Below are 23,311 nucleotides of genomic sequence, written 5' to 3'. Positions count from 1 at the left end.
TTTATCAAACTTCCACAACGTCACATAAAATGTAAGGGTCAAAGTTGATGGAAACAGATTCATTTGTTTCCAAAGCCCAAGTCCTCTTCATAATAAAACTCTCTGCCTTTTACACTGTTCATGGTAGGAAGTAGTACCTTGATTTCCAATGTTTATGCAAATTGTATAAATGGAGTGGTGTGATTTTTCTAAACTCTTCTAATGTGCCTGTTAGATTCATATTGTCCCATAGGCTCGCATTTGTATTTTTTTCTTCTTAAACTTTTCTTGTGATCCTGGATCATAAATTTCAGTCTAACAGTTAAAGGACACAGGACTCCCAATTTTAATGCTTGTTATTGGGATGTATAAATATCTTACGTCTGTCCTTCATAAACAAGAAAAACACTACATGTACAAATTCATTTTCTCAACAAAAATGAGTAAATTCACAAGTGGGAATAAAAATCCATTATCACATTGAGGAGAGGTTTGTTCCTCTGGGATATGCAACATAATACAATTTAAAACCTCAGATAAATAATAGTGACATTGGTCATTTCTTGTGGGCCTATTGTGTTTTAGGTATTATACAAAGATATGCATAACACATATGATCTTGTTTAAGTCTTACAATCATCCCACATGATGCACAAATAGATTTTCTCTTTCAGAAAAAAGCAACCAGACCTGACTATGGTAGATTGAGAGTTTAAACCCAGGTCCCTCTGACGGTGGAGCCTGTGAACAAGTCCTCATGGAAGGGGACAGAGAGTTGGGGGGCCTTACTCGTCTGCTGGAACTGAGTAGTCCATAAGTTGAAAGATGACCTTCTTGGGTGAAGTACATGTCAACAAAGTGATAACCCGCAACATAACATCCTTCATACAATTGTTATCACACAATTGCCTATAAATAGCATCCATGATCTTAGCCACCTGGAAGAGAAATTCCACAGGTAAACAAGAATCTCCTGTTCCATGGTCACCTCTAAACCAAGGCATTTCTTGGACATAAGCATTCACTTTTTCTCAGAATTACCAAGGCAGCAACTAACACACAAATAAGCACTAGTAGAAAGCATATTTATATGTGTTACTACACAATGCAAAATATTCATTTGGATGAAGAGTAAATCTGTGCATTTACGAATAGCAGGAAAATGCCCATTTCTTTCAAAGTTTATTTTGGGAGGGTTGAACTCATTACATAAGAAATGTAAGTTTAGTATAGGAAACACACATATAATTCAAGTACTTAAAGAAGAAAATAAAAATAATGGAACAGAATAAGAATGGAACTACAGTGTATACTTCAAAGAAATGTTTGAAAGTTAAAGGTGATTTGAAGCCACATATTGAAGGGATGAACGATGTGTCGGAGGAATGACCCAGAATGGTAAACACCAACCCATAATCTTGCAAACTCTACTCATAGGTCCCATGTTAATTTCATTTCCCCCCCTTTTTACTTATTCTTGAACAAGGAGAGTTCTAGCTGGATCTGAAGTTTGTCTCAAATCAGTGGTTGTGTATTCAATATCAAATTTAATCCACCCAGATCATCTCACTTCTTATCTTGAAAATAAACCTTTGCATTTTTTTCTTCTTAAATATGTCTTGTGGTCCTGTATCATAAATTTTAGACTAACAGAGATTATAAGCTGAAAAATTAGTTGATGCAAATTTACATTACCCTGCAGTTACATCATATACAGTTCAGTTATCTGTACAACTTTATACAGCAAACCAAAGAAAAAATTATAAATAAAATGTTAAAAAGTGCAGGGTACTTTTCCAACCACATAGGTTCCAATGTGAGCAAGAAATGAGAGGTATCAAACTACTCTTTTCCATAGACCTTTTTAACTATAGGATTTAGAGCTTCTTCTAGTTGTCCTCTTTTTATTTTAAATGCAGATACCTCTAAAGCAAGCCACCTGTGTCACTGAGTGCTTAGTTATAGAAATTTGTGCCAATTTATGTCCAGTTATAAAAATGATAGTCTGTTTCAATTTTGATGAAATATTTGATGTGTTAGGATTATTTAGAGATTGTTAGGATTATTTAGAGATTATAAGCCCATATACTATATATGGAATTTAGGGGATTTTTTAGGGATATGTTTAGCCTTATAACTCATGTTAGAACCCAACACCATCTAAGACAAGAATCCACTGTGTTCAGTAGTCCAGTTGCTTGTGGGAGCTGGGGTTGGGTCATAAATTGAGGAGCCCATTTTGTTCATTTTTTTTCTGTGGTTAGAGATTTCACTGTAGCAGAGGATAGTTTTACACATCTAGTTTTCTGTTTGATCTCTCTTCCTCTCAGGGACTTGGTAAGGCTTCATCTCGCCTTCCTTCAAGTGCTCTTTCCCACTTCACTAGAAGAGAACTCTATTTTTTTTTTTTTTTTTTTTTTGAGGCAGAGTCTCGCTCTGTCGCCCAGACTGGAGTGCAGTGGCCAGATCTCAGCTCACTGCAAGCTCCGCCTCCCGGGTTTACGCCATTCTCCTGCCTCAGCCTCCCGAGTAGCTGGGACTACAGGCGTCCGCCACCTCGCCTGGCTAGTTTTTTTTTTTTTGTATTTTTAGTAGAGATGGGGTTTCACCGTGTTAGCCAGGATGGTCTCGATCTCCTGACCTCGTGATCCGCCCGTCTCGGCCTCCCAAAGTGCTGGGATTACAGGCTTGAGCCACCGCGCCTGGCCGAGAACTCTATTTTGTAAGATGACCTTTGCCCTTCACCTTTCCCTGTGATTGTGTTTGCCCTACAGAATGCTCCCATCTGCAGCAGCATTGAGAGTTCTCTATAAAGCATCGCCTCCCCTTTCCTGCTCTATGAATTTGAGTAAGACTTCTCAGACTATTTTCAGTCACCTTGCACTCCTGTGTCAGGAGAGGGAGCTGGAGGTTCATTCCTCATGTCACCATCAGGGCTGGCTTCATGGGCCTGTGACCTATGTGTTTGCGCAGGGCTCCATGCTGGGAAGGTACCCTTACTTTGTTTAAAGCTCTGCCACTATCACCTTGAACTTTTAAACAATTTTATCTTTGTATTTTGTAAATCAAATCCCACAGTGGAGCAGAGGAGATACAATAAGTGAGTCTGCCATTGTTCCTATGGTCCCCTTCACATGTGGTGTTCACAAAATTCCAGGGGACCCAGGATGTGAAGCTCAGTGGGAAAACAAGATAAGCATCTTATTGAAACTGTAACCTACTTAAAAAATTCCCACTTAGTCTGAAAATGACATAGAAGGAAACAGAAAGGGTAGCCCATAAATTATTTTCCTTTCAGGCTTTCCTTATTCATCAATAAGCTGAGAGTAGAGAACGTTGGTAGGATATGTGAATGATAAAAAGTGAAATTTTAGAAGTCATGCTAGTTTTATGGAGTGTTTCCATCCTTTTGGAAAGAATTTAATACATATGCATGTGTGAGCTGTGAAACACAAATAGCATTATTTTGGTGATTCTGCACATGAGCTAAATGCTCCTATGTTTACCTTTGTAACTGGTATTGCACAATATATGTATGGATAGTAAAATCTGCTTACGACTAAAAAATGTTAATTGTTCTTTTTGCTTAGAAAGACATTAAATGGCAAATAAAACCAGCATGAAGAATTGAGAGAGAGAGACTGTGGAGGAAAGGCGAACACTGCATGTGCTTACACATTTAATGACATTATTTCCTATGTTGTGAGGAAGCAGTCCCAGATTTCATTCTGCACTGAGCCCCACAAATTATGTAGCCAGCTCTACGGCAAGCTGAGCGTCTTTGAAATCTTTCCTTAAGGGATACACAGGGGGATTTCTATGACAGCTATACTATTTTATTGCATTAACGTATTTCTTTAAGAATTTGAAACCAAATATAGCAAAATAGTATGATGTAATATGATTGGTGGATAAGCATTCATTACCTACTCTCTAAAATTGTTTGTATGCTTGAAATATTTCACGCAAAAAATCCTCAGGCCAGCATGGTGGCTCACGCCTGTGACCCTCGTGCTTTGGGGGGCCAAGGTGGGAGGGTTGTTTGAACCCGGGAATTTGAGACCAGCCTGGGCAACACAGCAAGACTTCCATCTTTACAAAAATTCATTTAAAAAGTTAGCTGGGTGTGGTGGTACATCCCTGTAGTCCCAGCTGCTTAGGAGGCTGAGGTGGGAGGATTGCTTAAGCCCAGGAGTTTGAGGCTGCCATGAGCCAAGGTTTCACCACTGCACTCCAGCCTGAGCCACAGAACAAGACCCTATCTCTAAGTAAAATTTTAAAAACCTAGAGCCTCATTATATTAAAGTGACATAATGAACAATGACAAGAAGTACATATAAAAAGAAGTGGACATACACCAAAGGCAAAAATGCACATTAGAGAGTAAACCCTGTGGTCTCCTGTTTATTGTCAAGTATCTTACCATGGTGACCTTCTTGGCATGAAATTCCAGAGTAAATTTCAGTATGGATGCTGCATCAGATGCGATTTTATCATCAGGTGAAGACAGTTTCATCAGGAGACTCCACACAAAGTCACTCAGCAGGGAAGGCAGTAAGGTTTGCCCTACTCTCTGCAACCACAAAGGATAGTCATGACCTCAGGGCTTACTCACACCAACATAAGACAGCTAAGCTCAGACATGGTGGCAGATGCTCAAGAGCCAGGCAGGGCCACAAGACTTCCATGGTCCATATACATCTCATTGGAGTCTCCTTCCTCCATGAAAAAATATTAAAAATTATAGTTTACAACAATGTTGGTACAAAAATGACTATAATCCAAGTGAAATTATATTTAATTTTTTTCTTCTGATTTTAAAGCAATTCAGCAAATATTATCATGAATTTCTTCAGTGTTGGAAATGAGTTTACTCAGATCAGAAACAAGTATGAAGAAAGCAGAAGATGTAGGAGGGGACAGGGTGAGGAAGTCAAGCAAACTCAAAGGCATGGACTTTCCTCTTTTACAGAAAGGGATCAGGAAGCAGAAAGAAATAAAAGGCCTCTATGTCCATGATCGAGGTGCAAGAACTACAATGCAAATAATCCCTTGTTAAAGTTAGAGGACTCTCCGTGGATTGTAAAATTTGAACAAAATCACATTGATTATAGATTTCTCAATTAAAGAAAGATAAACGAGCCAAATTTTCTCCTTTTGCCTTTATACGGGGAAAAAATAGTCATTCTCCCAAGTACAGAGGATACCCAATCTCACCAATAAAAGTTGTTCTGCACTGTCTTTAAAGGGATGGAGTATTACTTTTTGGTCATAAGGCAGAACTAAGACTAAGGTCTAAGTGAGAACTGATGATCACTAGCGCCTTTCCCACTGGGCAGAGGGGTGACGGATGGGAATCTTGGAAAGCTATGGAAGAAAGAGGAGGGTAACCAAGGATTGGAGAGGTGGGCTGAATATCATAAATAGTTTGCCGTACTTTAAGAAAGCCAGATTTAATTATATGACATTGGATTTTTTTTTAAATGGTGGAAGGCAGAATATTCTCTTTTTGAATATTTGCTTACTCAACAAAAAAATTTACTTTAGTATCTATCTAAAAAGTTGTAGAAGAAGCAATTCCCAGTGAAACTTAGAGCTAGTGTTAGAAGTTTCTGTCATGTACAGGTGAAGGTGTGATAGTAGATTATATAAAATGATAGGTTTGCTTTGTAAAATATTATCTACACATAACTCTCCAGAAATACACCAATCACACAGGATTAGCTGGGCTCTTCAGAGGTCATTTTTATCTCCTCCTGCTTCTTACTGATACACTGTTACACCATGTTGTTACATGTTCTTGATGCCACTTGCTTGACTGTTTGCATAATATACTATTAACAGTCCACAGATTTTCATTTATTCCTCTATGTTTGGCATATACTTTAAAAAATCTGTGAAGAAGCTCTTCTAACAAATAGTGGTGTTGTTTTGAGTTATTTCTTTCTATAAATTCCCATGAATGAGACTACTAGTTTATTTGGTATGAACATACATACATACATATATATTAGTTAATGATACTTTGTGGCTCTCTGTGGATCATTTGCAAACCAGTGTCCTCTCTTACAACCAACCACTATATAAAGCGAGAGTGCCATGGTTTGGGAATTGTTTTTTGTTTTGTTTTTCTATCCAGCCTTCCCATTTAATGGTGTTTTGCTTCCAGCTTCCATGGTTAGCAACCGTGCTGTTTCTACTCCTATTTGCATGCTTTGAACTTTGTCTTTGGCTATGGTCCTCTTGGTCTTGTTTCTACAATCTTGTATTCTCTCAATTTACCTATTCCATCTACTACTGGAAGTCCCAGCTCCAGGTTTTCCAGCTACTGCTCCTGCATGTAGTGCTGGACTTGCTTTGGTCTCACAATTGGGAAATGAATAACAGGTCATGAACACAAGGACCCAGGGCACTTCCCCCAAGCCCAAGGATTTTTACACCTGATGGATATTAAACTCCGATGAGCAAGGACACCAACATAGAGGCTGTGATGATAAGTTTCATGAACAGCTTAGAAGAGACCCCAACAGACTGCTGGTCCTAGGTTCACTAGCCCAGTCATGGTACTCAGGATTTCAATTCCAGGATACTGAAGTGAAGGATGGAAGAATGAGGGAAGATTTGCTAGTAAGCTTAAACAGATGCCTGGTTTCTTTATGTAAATGAACATGGTCAACCAGGCTTGAAAATTTTGAGAGGGGGTGGGAAAGAATAACTTTTGGTTTTGGAAAGATGTACCATCGGGCTTCTACATATTTAAGACATCTATGCAGTATTTTTGACCATATCATGTTAGATGTATTGCTTTTGCATATCCTCAGCCTCCCACAATTCAACCCATCTCAGCCATGGAAAAAGACACTGCTTTATACATGTAGTTTTAAGAGGAACCCCTAGATCCTCCCACCCCAAGAGATGAGCTGGCCTAAAGGGCTTCCCCAAAAGTTTTGCTGAGCCACTGGCTCAATGCGTGTGGATGGAAGGTGCTGGAAAGCCCAGCCTGGGCCCCAGTGCTGTGCAACTTCTGGAGCCTATGGCTAAACCTATCTGGAAGGTGCTGGAAAGCCCAGCCTGGGTCCCTATGCTGTGCAACTTCTGGAGCCTATGGCTAAACCTATGTAGTTTGAATAAGGTGAGGGAGCATATATAGCTATAGAGCCTCATGGTTCTCCCAAGGGTTGAGACAGTGTAAACACAACTTACTTGGTATTGAGATTTATCATGTAGGCTTTTTTAATTTTTATTTTTCATTTAATAACACTTTTAAACAAAATCAAAATCACAGTGTCATTATGTTTGCAGAGTAAATTATGATAGTATTGGAAAGTTTGTTAACTGCTGACTTAGTTAATTTTTCTAAATAAGCAGAAATTCTCCATTTTTAGTGAACTATTTGTTGGCCAAACAAAAAGAAGTGTAACTAGGAAAACCTCATTTGCTTTCTATAAGGATTAAGTAATACAAATTACTATATTTGGGAATAATTGGCATAATTATTAATAGAGATGAAAATCAGAAAACCAAATGGTCTATAATCATTTACATTTTACCGCACTGAGTTTTAAAAAAATGAAAAACTACTAACAACATAAACTTTGTTGAAATCAATTGCTACTAAGAGTAATAATACATATAAACAAAAGCCCTTGGCAAAAGTGGGGGCAAAAATTACCTGAGCAATTTTACTTTTGTCTTGTTGAAACTCCTTGGGTAGAAATTCTACATCAGAAGAAGGAAACTGGAGGCTGTAACTTTTATCGTTTGTAGGCTTATTTGTTCTAATATCCGCTGTGTTAAGAAAAATAGTTTAAGGTTATTTGATCACTGGTTTGTTCTATGACATTACTATTTCCAATTTTCTTTTCCTGCCCAGTTCTGGAAATCTGATGTTTTCTGAATATTTAACTCTCTGCTCATAGTTTAGTCTCATAAAATATTATGGCACTCACACAGAATTCATAAAGTGTTTAAGAGAGTCCATGTGACATATGAATGAAGGACAAATACTTTTAATAATAGCCTGACAAGATAACAAATACATATAGACCATCAAATGCATGGTTCAGTGTGCTGGAAAAGCTAATGCTAACCTGGAGGGTCTACTGGCAGGGAGAGTAGACTCGGAGTTATCTGAAATGAGCTGAGTGGTAGACCAGAGAATCCAGAAGTGCTCAGGAAAAACTTCAGGTGCAGAAAATTTCAGTTCCGGAGAAGGTGAGCTTTAAATGATTTTGTTTATTTTTAAATAGCTCTATAGAGATATAATTCACATTTATTTACTGATTTTGCTTTTGTTTTTTGTCTTTTTTGAGCCAGGATCTTGCTCTGTCACCCAGGTTGAAGTCCAGTGGTAAAAACAGGGTTCACTGGAGCCTTGACCTCCTGGGCTCAAGTGATCTTCTCACCTCAGCCTTCCCAGTAACTGGGATTGCAGGCACATGCCACAGTGCCCAGCTAATTAAAAATACACAGATTTTGTAGAGATAGGGTCACACTATGTTGCCCAGGCTGGTCTCCAACTCCTGGGCTCAAGTAATCTGCCCACCCAGGCCTCCCAAATTGCTGGGATTACAGGTGTATGCCCAGCCCATATAACATATCTAAGGTGAACAACTTGGTAAGTTTTTGTGTATCTATAAACTCAATAATAATAAACCACAGGAAAAAACAAAGAACATATCTATTGCCTCCAAAAGTTTCCTCATGCTCTTTTGTAACCCCTCACACTTACTCCCTCTACCCATCCTCTGACTCCAAGTCAGCCACTGATCCACTTCCTGTCATCTGCTCTCTGTCAAGTTGGTACTTTCTAATTTTATATAAGTGGATCATACAGTATGCACTCTTTTTTGGGGGTGGAGGGGGGTTGGCTTCTTTCACTCAGCAAAACTACTGAGATTCATCCATGTTTTTGTACATACTAATAGTTTGTTCCTTTTTACAGTGAATAATACTATTCTATTCTATGTACATACCCAAATCTCTTTATCTATTTGCCTGTTAATGGACATTTAGGTTGTTTCCGGTTTGAGGTGATTACAAATAATGGTGTTATGAACATTCATGTACCAGTAAGTGTTTGTATGAACAACTACTTTCATTTTTCTCAGGTAAATATAAAGTTGTGGAATGACTGAATCATATGATAGCTATATGTTTATCTTTTTAGGATAGTATCAAATTATTTTCCAAAGTTGTTAATACTATTTTACAGTTTGCTTACAATGTATGTGAGCTCGAGTGACTATACATCCTTAAGAACACATGGTAGAATCAGTCTTTTCAGTTTTAGAAATTCTAATGGGTGTGTAGTGGCATCTCATTATAGTTTTAATTTACATTTCTTTAATGAGTACATATAGAACGTTATTTGATTTGCTTCTTTGCTATGTGTTCTTCTTTGGTAAGATGGCTATTTAAATCCATTTTTATTTTTTAATTTTGTTGTCTTTTTTCTTAGTTTTTTTTTTTATTTCTTCTAAAAAAAAGGGGGTGGATACATGTGCAGAACGTGCAGGTTTGTTACATAAGTACACGTGTGCCATGGTGGTTTGCTGCACCTATTGACCCACCCTCTAAGTTCCTTGCCCTCACCCCCCAGCCCCCACCCCCAACAGGCCCTGGTGTGTGTTGTTCCCCTCTCTGTGTCCATGTGTTCTCAATGCTCAACTCCCACTTAAGAGTGAGAACACGCGGTATTTGGTTTTCTGTTCCTGTGCTAGTTTGCTGAAGATGAAGGCTTCCAGCTTCATCCATCTCTCTGCAAAGGACATGATCTCATTCCTTTTTATGCCTGCATACTCCTCCAGTGTATATATGCACCACATTTTCTTTGTCCAGTCTATCATGGATAGGCATTTGGGTTGGTTCCATGTCTTTGTCATTGTAAACAGTGCTGCAGTAAACATATGTGTGCACATGTCTTTATGGTAGAATGATTTATATTCCTTTGGGTATATACCCAGTAATGGGTCAAATGGTATTCTGGCTCTAGAACCTTGAGGAATTGCCATACTGTTTTCCACAATGGTTGAATTAATTTACATTCCCACCAACAGTGTAAAAGCGTTCCTATTGCTCCACATCCTCTCCAGCATCTATTGTTTCCTGACTTTTGAATAATCACCATTCTTACTGGCATGAGATGTTATCTCATTGTGGTTTTAATTTGCATTTATCTGATGATCAGTGATGTTGAGGTTTTCTTCATATGTCTGTTAGCTGTGTAAATGTCTTCTTTTGAGAAGTCTCCACTCATATCCTTTGCCCACTTTTTGATGGGGTTGTTTGTTTTTTTCTTGTAAATTTGTTCAAGTTCACTGTAAATTCTGCATATTAGACCTCTATCAGATGGATAGATTGCAAACATTTTTTCCCATTCTGTAGGTTGCCTGTTCACTCTGACAGTAGTTTCTTTTGCTGTGCAGAAGCTCTTTAGTTGAATTAGATCCCATTTGTCAATGTGGGCTTTTCTTGCAATTCCTTTTGGTGTTTTATTCATGAAGTCTTTTCCCATGCTTATGTCCTGAATGGTATTGCCTGGTTTTCTTCTAGGGTTTTCATGGTTTTGAGTTTTACATTTAAGTCTTAATCCATTTTGAGTTAATTTTTGTATAAGGTATAAGGAAGGGGTCCAGTTTCAGTTTTCTGCATATGGCTAGCCAGTTTTTCAAGCACTATTTATTAAATAGGGAATTCTTTCCCCATTACTTGTTTTTGTCAGGTTTGTCAAAGATCAGATAGTTGTGGATGTGTGGTGTTATTTCTGAGGTCTCTGTTATGTTCCATTTGTCTATATGTCTGTTTTGGTACCAGTGCCATGTTGTTTTGGTTACTGTAGCCTTGTAGTATAGTTTGAAGTCAGGTAGCATGATGCCTTCAGCTTTCTTCTTTTTGCTTAGGATTGTCTTCGCTGTAGGGGCCTTTTTTGATTCCATATGAAATTTAAAGTAGTTTTTTTTTTTTAATCGTGTGAAGAATGTCAATGGTAGTTTGATAGGAATAGCATTGAATCTATAAATTACTTTAGGCAGTATGGCCATTTTCACAATATTGATTCTTTCTATCCATAAGGATGGAATGTTTTTCCATTTGTTTGTGTCCTCTCTTAGGTCCTCGAGCAGTGGTTTGCAGTTCTCCTTGAAGAGATCCATCACATCCCTTGTTAGCTGTATTCCTAGGTATTTTATTCTCTTTGTAGCAATTGTAAATGGGAGTCCATTCATGATTTGACTCTTTGCTTGCCTATTGTTGGTGTAAAGGAATGCTTATGATTTCTGCACATTGATTTTGTATTCTGAGACTTTGCTAAAGTTGCTTATCAGTTCAAGAAGTTTGTGGACTGAGATGATGGGGTTTTCTAAATATAAAATCATGTAATCTGTAAACAGAGATGACTTCTCTTCCTCTTACAGAGTTTTGAGTGTCCTTTATGAAGTTTGAATATGGTTCTTTTGCCAGATATGTAGTTTGCAAATATTTTCTCCCAGTCTGTGGCTTAACTATTAACAGTATCTTTCAAAGAGCAGAAATACCTAATTTATCATTTATTTTCATTTATACTTTGATTATTGTATCTAAGAAATCTTTACCTAATCCAAGGCCCCCAAATTTCTTTGAGTTTTATAGTTGTAGATTTTACATTTAGTTCTATTACTCACTTTGGATTAATTTTTGAATATGTATGAGGTATGGTTCAAAGTTGTTTTTCTGCCTATAAATATTCATTTTTTCCAAACACAATTTATTGAAAAGTTTGTGCTCACTCCTTTAAATTGCCTTTGAAACTTCATAAAAAATCAGCTGACTATATATATGGATTTATTTCTGGACTCGCAATTCTATTCTGCACAATGTTGAATAGAAGTAGTGATAGTGCACATCCTTGTCTTGTTTCTGATGTTTCAGGGAAATCATTCAGTATTTTACCATCATATGCAGACATACCTCAAAAGATACTACAGGTTTGGTTTCAGATCATTGCAATAAAGTGATTATCACAATAAAGTAACCCACATTCATTTTGTTGGTTTCCCAGTGCCTATAGAATGTATGTTTACACTATGCTGTATTCTAGTAAGTATGCAATAGCATTATATCTGAAAACATACATATCTTACTTAAAAACTTTTTATTGCTACAAAATATTAACAATCATTTAAGTTTTCACTGAATAGGTTCTCCTGCTTGGATCTCCAGCAATCCCTCACCAACGCTATCGAGCCAGTAGCATCTCTGCAACTCTATGGGACAGAGCTCCCTGGGAGGGCGAGTTGCCATCTTTGCTGTCTTATAACCTTTACTGTCTCCAGGCTCTTGAGAGTCTGTGGGGACCAAAGACTGGTCTGAATTCCCAGCACAGTATTCCCGACATGAAAAAGTGGCTGGGCTATTTTCCACACAGGTCTCAGTCCTTCTCCTCACTGGACACGGTCTCTTGACCTTGGACTCCAGCACAACCATCCTGCCCCCACCTGACCCTTCAATCAGAGGCAGCCCAGCATTTCTCTGAGTAGAAAATCCCAGAGTCAACCTACAACACCTCCACCACTGCAATTGCTGTGGTACTCCACTAACAGCCCTTGGGCTGGGGGAAGGAACAAAGGGCCTAGTCACTATGCCGGCACCTCCAACACACTCCAGCCCCAAGAGGAAAAGGAGTCTAACCCTTATTCCCTGGAAATACCTAACCCTCACTCCTCACCAGGCAGGGCCCCTGGCTCATAACTGCAGAATGGTCACCCACAACCATGGCTGAGCATATCCATTGGTAAGTGGCCTGGAGTCTCCCTGGGGAAAGGCTCCCAGAGGTATTTGACAGCCCCTCTGCCATTGCCACAGTGGAGTTCTATCCCTGCTGCCCTCAATTTGGGGAAGAAATGAGCCTGAGGGCTATACTAGAGCTTATAGCACACCACAGTCACCATAGGGAGAGGAGACCAATCTTTCCACCTGGAGAGTCCTTGAACCCCTGCTCTCCAACAAGCACAACCCCAAGCTCATACCAGCAATTTAGCTGTCCTACTTTACTGGCTGAACAATCTCAGTAACAGCAGCTCCGTGTTTCTTGGAAGTAGAGCTCATGGGAACAACTGAAAACTCCTCTACCACTGCCTCTGCAGTGGTACTACCCCTGCTACCCTTGGACTAAAGAAGGAGCAAAGACTGTAAGTACCTAATCTGCACCTCCAGCAAGCTACAATCAACCCAAAGAGAGGGGGCCAGTCTGTCTCCCAAGGGTTCTACTTGATGCTCGCTGCTCATCACCAGGCCGGGAACTCCTAGCTTGGGCCCACAGCACAGACCTTCAATCCTGGGTTGATTGCACTGAGCAATTACTGACCTGCATCTCTCTGGTGTGGAGCCTCCGGAAGTCAAGCAAAAGACTGTTGGCCACAATCACTGCTGAGGTTCCTTTCTCTGCTGCCTCCAAGTTAGGGAGGAAGCATAAACCTTGAAATCACCCCAGAGTTGTGATAGGCATCCCGAAAGTACCAAGCCATGATCTATAGCCAACACTCAAGTGGCAAAGGAGCCCGTGGTTTCAGGGTACTGAGAAGGAGCATAGCTGATACTGTAAGGAAATATAGGGGAGCCACAACTGAGCAAGAGTCTACCAACTGACCACTGTGCCTAAGTGCCATTGACCAGATCACACCCTAAAGCTTCAACACCAAAATATCTCACTAACATACCCTACCATGAAACCAAAGATGAGAAGTCAGATACAAATACAGACCCTGCACAAGGCTCAGCCCTGTGAAGACATGCTGAAAAGAAGTCTGCTGACTATACTCAATCTCCACGGCAGTTAAAGGAATACCCTCATGCAGAGCTGAGAAAGAACCAGTAACTCAAATAGCTAGAGTGTTTTATGTCCTCCAGATGACTGAAATAGTTCTCCAACAGGGTTCTTAACCAGGTTGGATTGATGGAAATTGCAGAAATATAATTCAGAGTATGGCTAGGGATGAAGATTACTGAGATTCAGGAGAATAGCAAAACCCAATCCAAGGAAACTAAGACTCACAATAAAATGATACAGGAGCTGACAGATGAAATAGCCAGATTAAAAAAACCTAACTGGCCCGATAGAGCTGAAAAGCACACTACAAGAATTTCACAATGCAAATGCAAGTATTAACAGCAGAATAGACCAAGCTGAGGAAAAATATCATGAAACTTGAAGCCTGGCTCTCAGAATTAAGGTAGTCAGAAAAAAAAAAAAAAAAAAGAAAGAAAATAGAATGTAAAGTAAAGAACGAAACCTCCAGGAAATACAATAAAGAGGCCAATTCTATGTGTTATTGGCATCCCTGCTATAGATGACGAGAAAGCAAACAACTTGGAAAACATTTCAGGATTTCATCCATGAAAACTTCCCCAACTTTGCTAGAGAGGTCAACAGTCAAATTCAGGAAATACAATTCCTACACAATTCTACATCCCCAAAACACATAATCGTCAGATTCTCCAAGGTCAAAATGAAAAACGAAAAACTGTTATCATTTTTTGATATGCCTCAGCTTCCTGAGTAGCTGGGATTACAGGCATACACCACCATGCCTGACTAATTTTTGTATTTTTAGTAGAGACGAGGTTTGACCATGTTGGCCAGGCTGTTCTCAAACTCCTGACCTCAATTGATCCACCTACCTCAGCTTCCCAAAGTACTGGGATTATAGGTATGAGCCACCATGCCTGGCCTCGACATTCTTAAAAAAAAAAAAAAAAAAAAACAAATTCCAACCAAGAATTTCATATCTGGCTCAGCTAAACTTCCTAAGCGAAGGAGAAATAAGACCCTTTTTAGACAAGCAAATGCCAAAGAAATTCATTACCACTGATCTGCCTGATAAGAGCTCCTGAAAAGAACACTAAATATGGAAAGGAAAGACCAGTACTAGTCACAGCAAAAACACACTGAAGTACACAGACCAGTAATACATAAAGCAATCACATGAACAAGTCTGCATAATTAATCAGCTAACATCATGACAGGATCAAATCCATAAATAACACTAACCTTGAAGGTAAATGGGCTAAATGCTCCAATTAAAAGGCACAGAGTGGCAAGCTTAATAAAGCACAAAGATGCAATGGTATGCTGTCTTCAAGAGACCCATGTCACATGTAATGACACTTATAGGCTCAAAATAAAGAAATGGAGAAAACCTACCAAGCAAATGGAAAACAGAAAAAGGCTGGGGTTGCAATCCTAATCTCAGGCAAAACAGACTTTAAGCCAGCAAAGATCAAAAAAGACAAAAAGGGCATTTACATAAATGGTAAAGGATTCAATTCAATGGGAAGACCTAACCATCCTAAATAAATATGCACCCAACACAGGAGCACCCAGATTCATACAACAAGTTCTTAGAGATCTTCAAAGAAACTTAGACTCCCACACAATAATAGTGAGAGATTTCAACATCCTACACAATAATAGTGGGAGTCTTCAATATCCTGCTGACAGTATTAGACAGATCATTGAGGCAAAAAAGGTCACAATCTTAAGTGAAATAACTCAAAACAGAAAGTCAGATACCACAGGTTCTCACCACATAATGTGTACACATGGGCATACAGAGCATATTAATAGACATCAGAGACTCATAAAGGTAGGAAGATGAAAGGTGGGGTGAGGGATGAGAAAGGACCTAATGGGTAAAATGTACACTATTTAGGTGATGCTTACTAGTCAATATATCCAAGCAACAAATCAGCATTTGTACCCCCTAAATCTATTCAAAAAAATTATTATGTCTCCTTAATTGATCCCTTTATCATTATGAAATGACTTTTTTTTTCCTTGGAGGCATTCTTATCTCTAAAATATATCTTTTTATAGCAATATAATGTAGCCATTCCAATTTTCTTTTTATTATTGTTAACATATCATTTTCTAACGTTTAACATTTAATTCATGTGTGTTTTATATTTAAAGTGAGTTTCTTGTAGGCAGCATATAGTTGAGGCTTGCTTTTTATTCAGTCTGACAATCTCTGTCTTTTTACTTGGTATATTTAGAACATTTACATTTATTATGATTGGGTTAAAAATTTTTCTTGATTCTTTCTTTACTATTTTTTCTTATCTATTTTTTTCTATTCTTTTTGCTTCATTTTAAATTATTTTCCATGATTCCATTTTAGCTCCATTTTGGCTTATTATATATAACTTTTTGCTATGTTATCTTAGTGGTGGCTTTAGGGTTTAGATGATACATCCTTAACTTATTACAGTTTACTTTCAAGTGTTATTTTATAACTTTGTACATAGGAGAAGAATTTTAAAACACATTTATACATTTTCCCCTTTAAGTTTTTGTGTTATTGTTTTTATACATTTTACTTTTGTTATTATTTTTGCTTTAAAGAGCTGGCTATCATTTAAAGAGATTTAAATAAGAGAGAGAAATGAATATTGATCTATATTGTTGAAGTTTTCCAGTGCTCTTCATTCCTTTTCGTAGATCTAGATTTTCATCTGGTATAATTTCCTTTTCTAAAAGAATTTTCTTTAACATTTCTTGCAGTTAAAGATCTGATGGTAATTAATTCTACCAACTCTTGTATATCTAAAATGTCTTTATTTTATTTTTTTGAAAGATATTTCTACTCATTTAAGGATTCTAGATTGACATTTTTTTTTCTTTCCTGTATTTTATGATGTTGGCTTCATTGCCTATAACTTGCGTCATTTCTGATGAGAAATCTGCTGTCACCCTTATCTTTGTTTCTCTATATGTAATGTCCTTTTTCCTCTTTGGCTCCTTTTAAGATTTTTTTCTTTATCACTTGTAAGCAATTTAATTATGATGTGTCTTGATGTTTTTTTCTTCACATTTCCTGTTCTCTGCCACACTTTTCAGTGTGTGAGTTTATAGCTTTTATTACACTTGAAAATTTTTCAGTCATTATTCTTTAATTTGTTTTCCTGTCCTGACTTTCTCACTTTCAGAGACTCAAATAAGATATGTATTAGGCTTTTCAGAGACTCAAATTAGACATGCCTCATAGTTCATTGATGCTCTATTTGTCTCAGTTGTTTATTTCTCTGTTTAAATTTTGATAATTACTATTACTATGTATGCAAGCTCATGAATCTTTTCTTCTGCAATGTTGTTGTTAATCCATACCAGAGAATTTTTCTTCTCAGATACTGTCATTTTTATCTCCAGAGGTTCAATATAGGTCTTTTAGGAGTTTTTCTATGTCTCTACTTAAGATGTTTTTATCTTCTAATTCCTTAAATAAGTGGAGTATAGTTATAATAATTCTTTTAATGTCACACTCTACTCATTCTATCATTTGTGCCTTTTCTCTATTGCCCAGGTTGGAGTGCAGTGGCGCGATCCTGGCTCACTGCAACCTCTGCCTCACAGGTTCAAGCAATTCTCCTGTCTCAGCCTGAGTAGCTGGGATTACAGGCACATACCACCATGCCCAGATAATTTTGTATTTTTAGTAGAGATGGGATTTCACCATTTTAACCAGGCTGATCATGAACTCCTGAACTCAGGTGATCTGCCCGCCTCAGCCTCCAAAAGTGCTAGGATTACAGGTGTGAGCCACCGTGCCCAGCCTAATAATTTTTTTTTTAATTGGATTTCAGACATGTTCATTTTAACTTGTTGAGTGCAGGAACTTTTTTATTTCTAGGGGTATTCTTCAGCTTTGTTTTGGTAAATAATTAAAATATTTGGAGATAGTGATACTTTTAGATCTTGTTTTTAGGCCTTTTTAAGTAGCACTAAAACAGTTTGGTCTGGGGATGATTTTTTTCTCCTAATGAGACAAAACCCTTCTGAGTACTCTACCTCAGTACTTGTGAATTATAAGCTTTTAAATTCTGGCTTACAGGCATAGGTATTATCACCAGCCTTTGTTGAGCACTGGATCTTTTTCTCTAATCGTTTTTGTTGTTTCCCACCATTTGAACTCAGGCAGTTTACTCACATGCATATTCTCATTAGTACTCAGCTAAATACTTAAAGGGGGCTCTCTTTAGATCTCTGAAGATCTCGAGTTTGTGAGTTTGTGCGTGTGTGTGTGTGTGTGTGTGTATGTGTGTGCATGTACTCATGTACCCCGTTCTGGTAACCTGGCCTTTCAACTCTAGCTATTGACCTATCTGGACTCCCATTTCTTTTTAACTTGATGAGACCACTGGCTTATCTCTTTTTGTGTTGGCTCCTAGAAATGTACTCTAGGTGGTAAGCTTAGGCAATTACAAACCCCACCTCATTTGTTCTTATCTTCTCATCTTTCAAGAGTCATTGTCCTTTGCTATTTAATGTCCAATGAATTGAAAACTATATGTGTGTGTGTGTATATATATATTTTGTTGTTGTTTTTTTGGGGCGGAGTCCCGCTCTGTCACCACTTTGTCACCCAAGCTGGAGTGCAGTGGTGTGATCTTGGCTCACTGCAAGCTCTGCCTCCCAGATTCATGTCATTCTCCTACCTCAGCCTCCTGGGTAGCTGGGACTACAGGCACCTGCCACCATGCCCAGCTAATTTTTTGGTATTTTTTAGTAGAGACGGGGTTTCACCATTTTAGCCAGAATATTCTCAATCTCCTGACTTCGTGATCCACCCACCTTGGCCTCCCAAAGTGCTGGGATTACAGGCATGAGCCACTGCGTCTGGCCAAAAACTATATGTATATATTAAGGTTGCTTATTATAGGAGGGTAAATAGAGTAAATCTGTTCTCTGTTATTACATCCTAGACAGAAGCAGAGGCATAGGCTCCATAGACAGAGGCTCCACCCCTTACAAATATACAAATATTTTTAAGCTTTGTTCTAAAATGCAATTAAATTACTTGGAAATAGTTTAATACTTTCAGGTCTTGCTTTTATGTTTTGTTAGACAAGTCATAGCAACATTTATTTTAATCCTAGACTGATTTTTCTCCACCACTGAAGCAAGAATCTTCTGAGTAGTCTATCAGATGCTCAATTAGATAGAAAAAATACCTCATTTTTAAAGTCCCATTGGTAAACTCTCTCCTCCGTCCTTCCTGGTTCCACCAAGCATGCCTCTCCCCACCATTAATACTCAAGTAATCTAAGAACAGTACTTTATAAATCTTGAAGAACCAACCACACTATTACCAGAATTTCTTGACAATGCAAAAAGGATTCAAAGATACATTTTAGAAAGTATAGCTATGACTCTTGGGACAGGATTTAGAAATTGACAGACATAGAGCCTTCCCAGGACCCATAAATTGCATAACAAGGGATATATTCTTTTTTTTTTTTTTTTTTTGAGACGGAGTCTCACTCTATCGCCCAGGCTGGAGTGCAGTGGCCGGATCTCAGCTCACTGCAAGCTCTGCCTCCCGGGTTTACGCCATTCTCCTGCCTCAGCCTCCCGAGTAGCTGGGACTACAGGCGCCCGCCACCTCACCCGGCTAGTTTTTTTTTTTGTATTTTTTAGTAGAGACGGGGTTTCACCGTGTTAGCCAGGATGGTCTCGATCTCCTGACCTCGTGATCCACCCATCTTGGCCTCCCAAAGTGCTGGGATTACAGGCTTGAGCCACTGCGCCCGGCCACGAGGGATATATTCTTAGTAATCCTGAGAAAAGATGGTGAACCATTCTTACCATTCTGACATTGTGCAATGTAGAGGAGGTGACACATTCCCAATGACGCTTGTTGTACAATCGAGGGATCTTCATGGGAACACAAAAGAGACAGCTCTGCTGCCAGGAGACCCAAACATGGAGCATCAACACTTGTCTAATGGAGAAACAAAGGAGAACATTCATTTGCTATGCATAGCCAACATGAAAATGTCTGCATGCATCTGATCCTGTTATAAATCAGACTAGGATTCTAAGATAAGCTTCAGAGTTTACAATATCTGTAATCAAATCCTGGCCCCGTTACTGACTCTCAATTTCCTCATCTGTGAAATGAAGATAATAAATTCCACTTTGTAACAGTTATTGTGGAGAGTAAGGGGTAACACTGATGACAAGAAGAAAAAATCCTAGCAAAGTACTTGGAAATAATGGTGACTCAACTAATGTTAGTTTCTGTGCCATGCAGTGGGTAGCCATTTGCGGGTAGCAAATTCCCAGGACATGGAAAAGTAAGGTGGGATGTATATTTCCAAAACCTTTAGTGCTTCCTTCTCCATATACGAAACACTATAAGTCACTGAGGAGGTATGCCACTTTTCCTCTTGAAGTTGTTCTGATTCCTCTCAGGGAAATTCGTTTTTTAAAATGCAGAGCATTTGCTTTTGATGTCAAAGCTACTACCGAAATATTTCTGTATTTCCTTCTACAACTTCTTCAACACTTCGACTAATCAGATATTTAGATTTTCATCTTAATGGGCCCGTTTGGCTAGAGAATATCCACATAGAGAAGGGAGTAGAGATAGAAAAGAGGAAAGATAGAAAAGGCATTTGCTTTTATGAAATTATGGGTGCCCTTTACCAGTTTTGTGTGTCTTTTTTTTTAAAACAAACAAGGGCTGTGATTAAATGTAGATTTGGAGAACTAGCAGCATGGCTTGCAGATAGTTCTTGCCTCCAAGACAATTGATTACTTTTCCTAGGTAGAGGCTTTGATGATTGGAGCAATTGTTGATGGTAAACTCCAGAGGGATCGCAAGGCCTGCTTCTGCTTCTGTTGACCTTTTTCATGCCCCATTTTCCCTGCCCTTTATGTGACTTACCTCACCACTTCCCACCCGCTCTGTCTCTCTCTCTCTCACACACACACAGAAATTCCTAAGGAAGAAATATGAAGTGGCCTGGGTCATCTGGGTCATGGGCCAAGGCCATAATTGAATTGTGATATGGGGAGTGATGGTCTCAGTAGGAGAACAGAGATTACAAATATCTTTTTTTCCGTGGATATTCTGCTTGTATTCTTTTTCACCCGTACAAAGACTGGCCTGGTCCTTCCCCTTTTAGGAGCTCTGTGGCTTTGGAGAGTCTGGGAGCAGACAGTAGCAGCTGCCTCTGCTCTAGGCCCTAGGGAGAAATGCTCTCTTTCCCTGGAAGTCCTTTTCTTTGGGTTTATATTCCAAGTTTTTTTTCCCCCCTATTCGATGGCAAGATCTTAAAAACCATCGTTGTGTATGGGCATGAGAAAAAGGAGCAAGTTTTCTCTCTCTACTGGGCATGAGAGAAGAGTAGTACTTCTCACAGCTTAACTCACTGAAGCTGAGCACCACTTACAGGGGACTGGCCTTACAGTCATCTTATGTTACAGGGTTTTTTTGTTTGTTTGTTTGTTTTTTTTGAGACGGAGTCTCGCTCTGTCGCCCAGGCTGGAGTGCAGTGGCCGGATCTCAGCTCACTGCAAGCTCCGCCTCCCGGGTTTACGCCATTCTCCTGCCTCAGCCTCCCGAGTAGCTGGGACTACAGGCGCCCGCCACCTCGCCCGGCTAGTTTTTTGTATTTTTAGTAGAGACGGGGTTTCACCGTGTTAGCCAGGATGGTCTCGATCTCCTGACCTCGTGATCCGCCCGTCTCGGCCTCCCAAAGTGCTGGGATTACAGGCTTGAGCCACCGCGCCTGGCCCTATTACAGATTTTGCCTCAAATGTCCTCCCTGATTATCCCTGCTCAGGAACTTGTTAAATGTGTAGTTTTTAGTAGATGTTTTTGTAAATGAAACTCCTAGTGGTTTCCTTCTCTTCTGTTTGCCTGTTAGGTTCTATCTAACTGTATATGTTAGGTGGATGCCTCTAGCAGAGTATGTGTGGTCGTGCCTAGATTGCATTTCCACTTACTGTCACCAACTAAAAAGGCATGTTTAGGGAGTGGGACATGACCCAAGATAGGCGGAGAGAGGAGTAAGGCAGCGTGGATCATGGAGCACACTAACGTATATCCTGCACAGCCATTCAGAAGCTTGACAACCACAGCTACCCCTCTTCTAAGACAAGACTTTGAGAGCTTTCAATATGGTATATCCTGGCTTTATAGAAAATCTACCCAAGTATTAAAAGAAGCAAATATTTAAAAAATGGAGAAAAATAGCTTCTTGGTATTCACTCCTAAACCTAAGTATTCCTGCTTAGTTTTCTGGCCCTTTTAACTGTGCCCTTTCTTTGTAGATCTGGCCTCTCCAGTCGCTTATCTTAACAATAATGATAGTTTTAAGTGCTAGGTTCCAGAAGCAACCACTTCCATGGTTTTCAGCTGCTTCTTTTGGAAGTCATCCCTGTCTCTATAAACAATGCACCTTCACTTCTTTTTTTTTTTTTTTTTTTGGTATGTGTTTCTAAATTTTTTTTTTATTATTATTATACTTTAAGTTCTAGGGTACATGTGCATAACGTGCAGGTTTGTTACATATGTATACTTGTGCCATGTTGGTGTGCTGCACCCATCAACTCGTCAGCACCCATCAATTCATCATTTATATCAGGTATAACTCCCAGTGCAATCCCTCCCCCCTCCCCCTCCCCCCCCCCCCTCCCCATGATAGGCCCCAGTGTGTGATGTTCCCCTTCCCGAGTCCAAGTGATCTCATTGTTCAGTTCCCACCTATGAGTGAGAAAATGTGGTGTTTGGTTTTCTGTTCTTGTGATAGTTTGCTAAGAATGATGGTTTCCAGATGCATCCATGTCCCTACAAAGGATGCAAACTCATCCTTTTTTATGGCTGCATAGTATTCCATGGTGTATATGTGCCACATTTTCTTAATCCAGTCTGTCACAGATGGACATTTGGGTTGATTCCAAGTCTTTGCTATTGTGAATAGTGTTGGAGAGGATGTGGAGAAATAGGAACACTTTTACACTGTTGGTGGGATTGTAAACTAGTTCAACCATTATGGAAAACAGTATGGCAATTCCTCAAGGATCTAGAACTAGATGTACCATAGGACCCAGCCATCCCACTACTGGGTATATACCCAAAGGATTATAAATCATACTGCTATAAAGACACATGCACCTTCACTTCTAACATCAGTTTGAGACATTGTCTATCTCAATTCCATTCTTCCGCTTCCCCATAATTCTCTCAATGGAGAACATTACTCATCATAGTATACTATTTTTAATTCTTCTACTTTTGTGTTTTACTACTATATTAATACTTTTATTTCTTGTTTCATAGAACAGAAAAACAGAATAGGAATATAACAGGATAAAATGTAATAACAGAATAGGAACATAAGTAGAATCATCCAGAATGTAGCCTTTTGTGCCTGGCTTCTTTCACTTAGTATAATGTTTTCAAGGTTTATGCATGTTGTAGCATGTATACAACTTTATGCCTTTTTATGAGTGGATAATATGCCATATGAGTATGTTACATTTTACTTGTTCATTTGCCTGCTGATGGAC

At 38.9% G+C, this 23,311-nt stretch overlaps 1 protein-coding gene across 1 annotated transcript in view; it reads right to left on the bottom strand.

Annotated features, from left to right (window-relative positions):
• MROH9 (maestro heat like repeat family member 9) overlaps positions 1–23,311 on the bottom strand; it is a 119,638-nt gene that overhangs the window by 72,112 nt on the left and 24,215 nt on the right. Inside the window, exons 7-10 of the mRNA XM_033198150.1 lie at positions 19,598–19,733; positions 7,652–7,767; positions 4,403–4,552; positions 769–917 (exon numbers count right to left, since the gene is read on the bottom strand). Of these exons, the coding sequence (XP_033054041.1) occupies positions 769–917; positions 4,403–4,552; positions 7,652–7,767; positions 19,598–19,733 (551 nt within the window). The remainder of the gene's footprint in view (positions 1–768; positions 918–4,402; positions 4,553–7,651; positions 7,768–19,597; positions 19,734–23,311) is intronic.

The sequence above is a fragment of the Trachypithecus francoisi genome, unplaced genomic scaffold (genome assembly GCF_009764315.1).
Source record: "Trachypithecus francoisi isolate TF-2019V2 unplaced genomic scaffold, Tfra_2.0 Lachesis_group5, whole genome shotgun sequence".
Taxonomy (NCBI): Eukaryota; Metazoa; Chordata; class Mammalia; order Primates; family Cercopithecidae; genus Trachypithecus; species Trachypithecus francoisi.
This window is presented reverse-complemented; position numbering and strand designations above follow the sequence as displayed.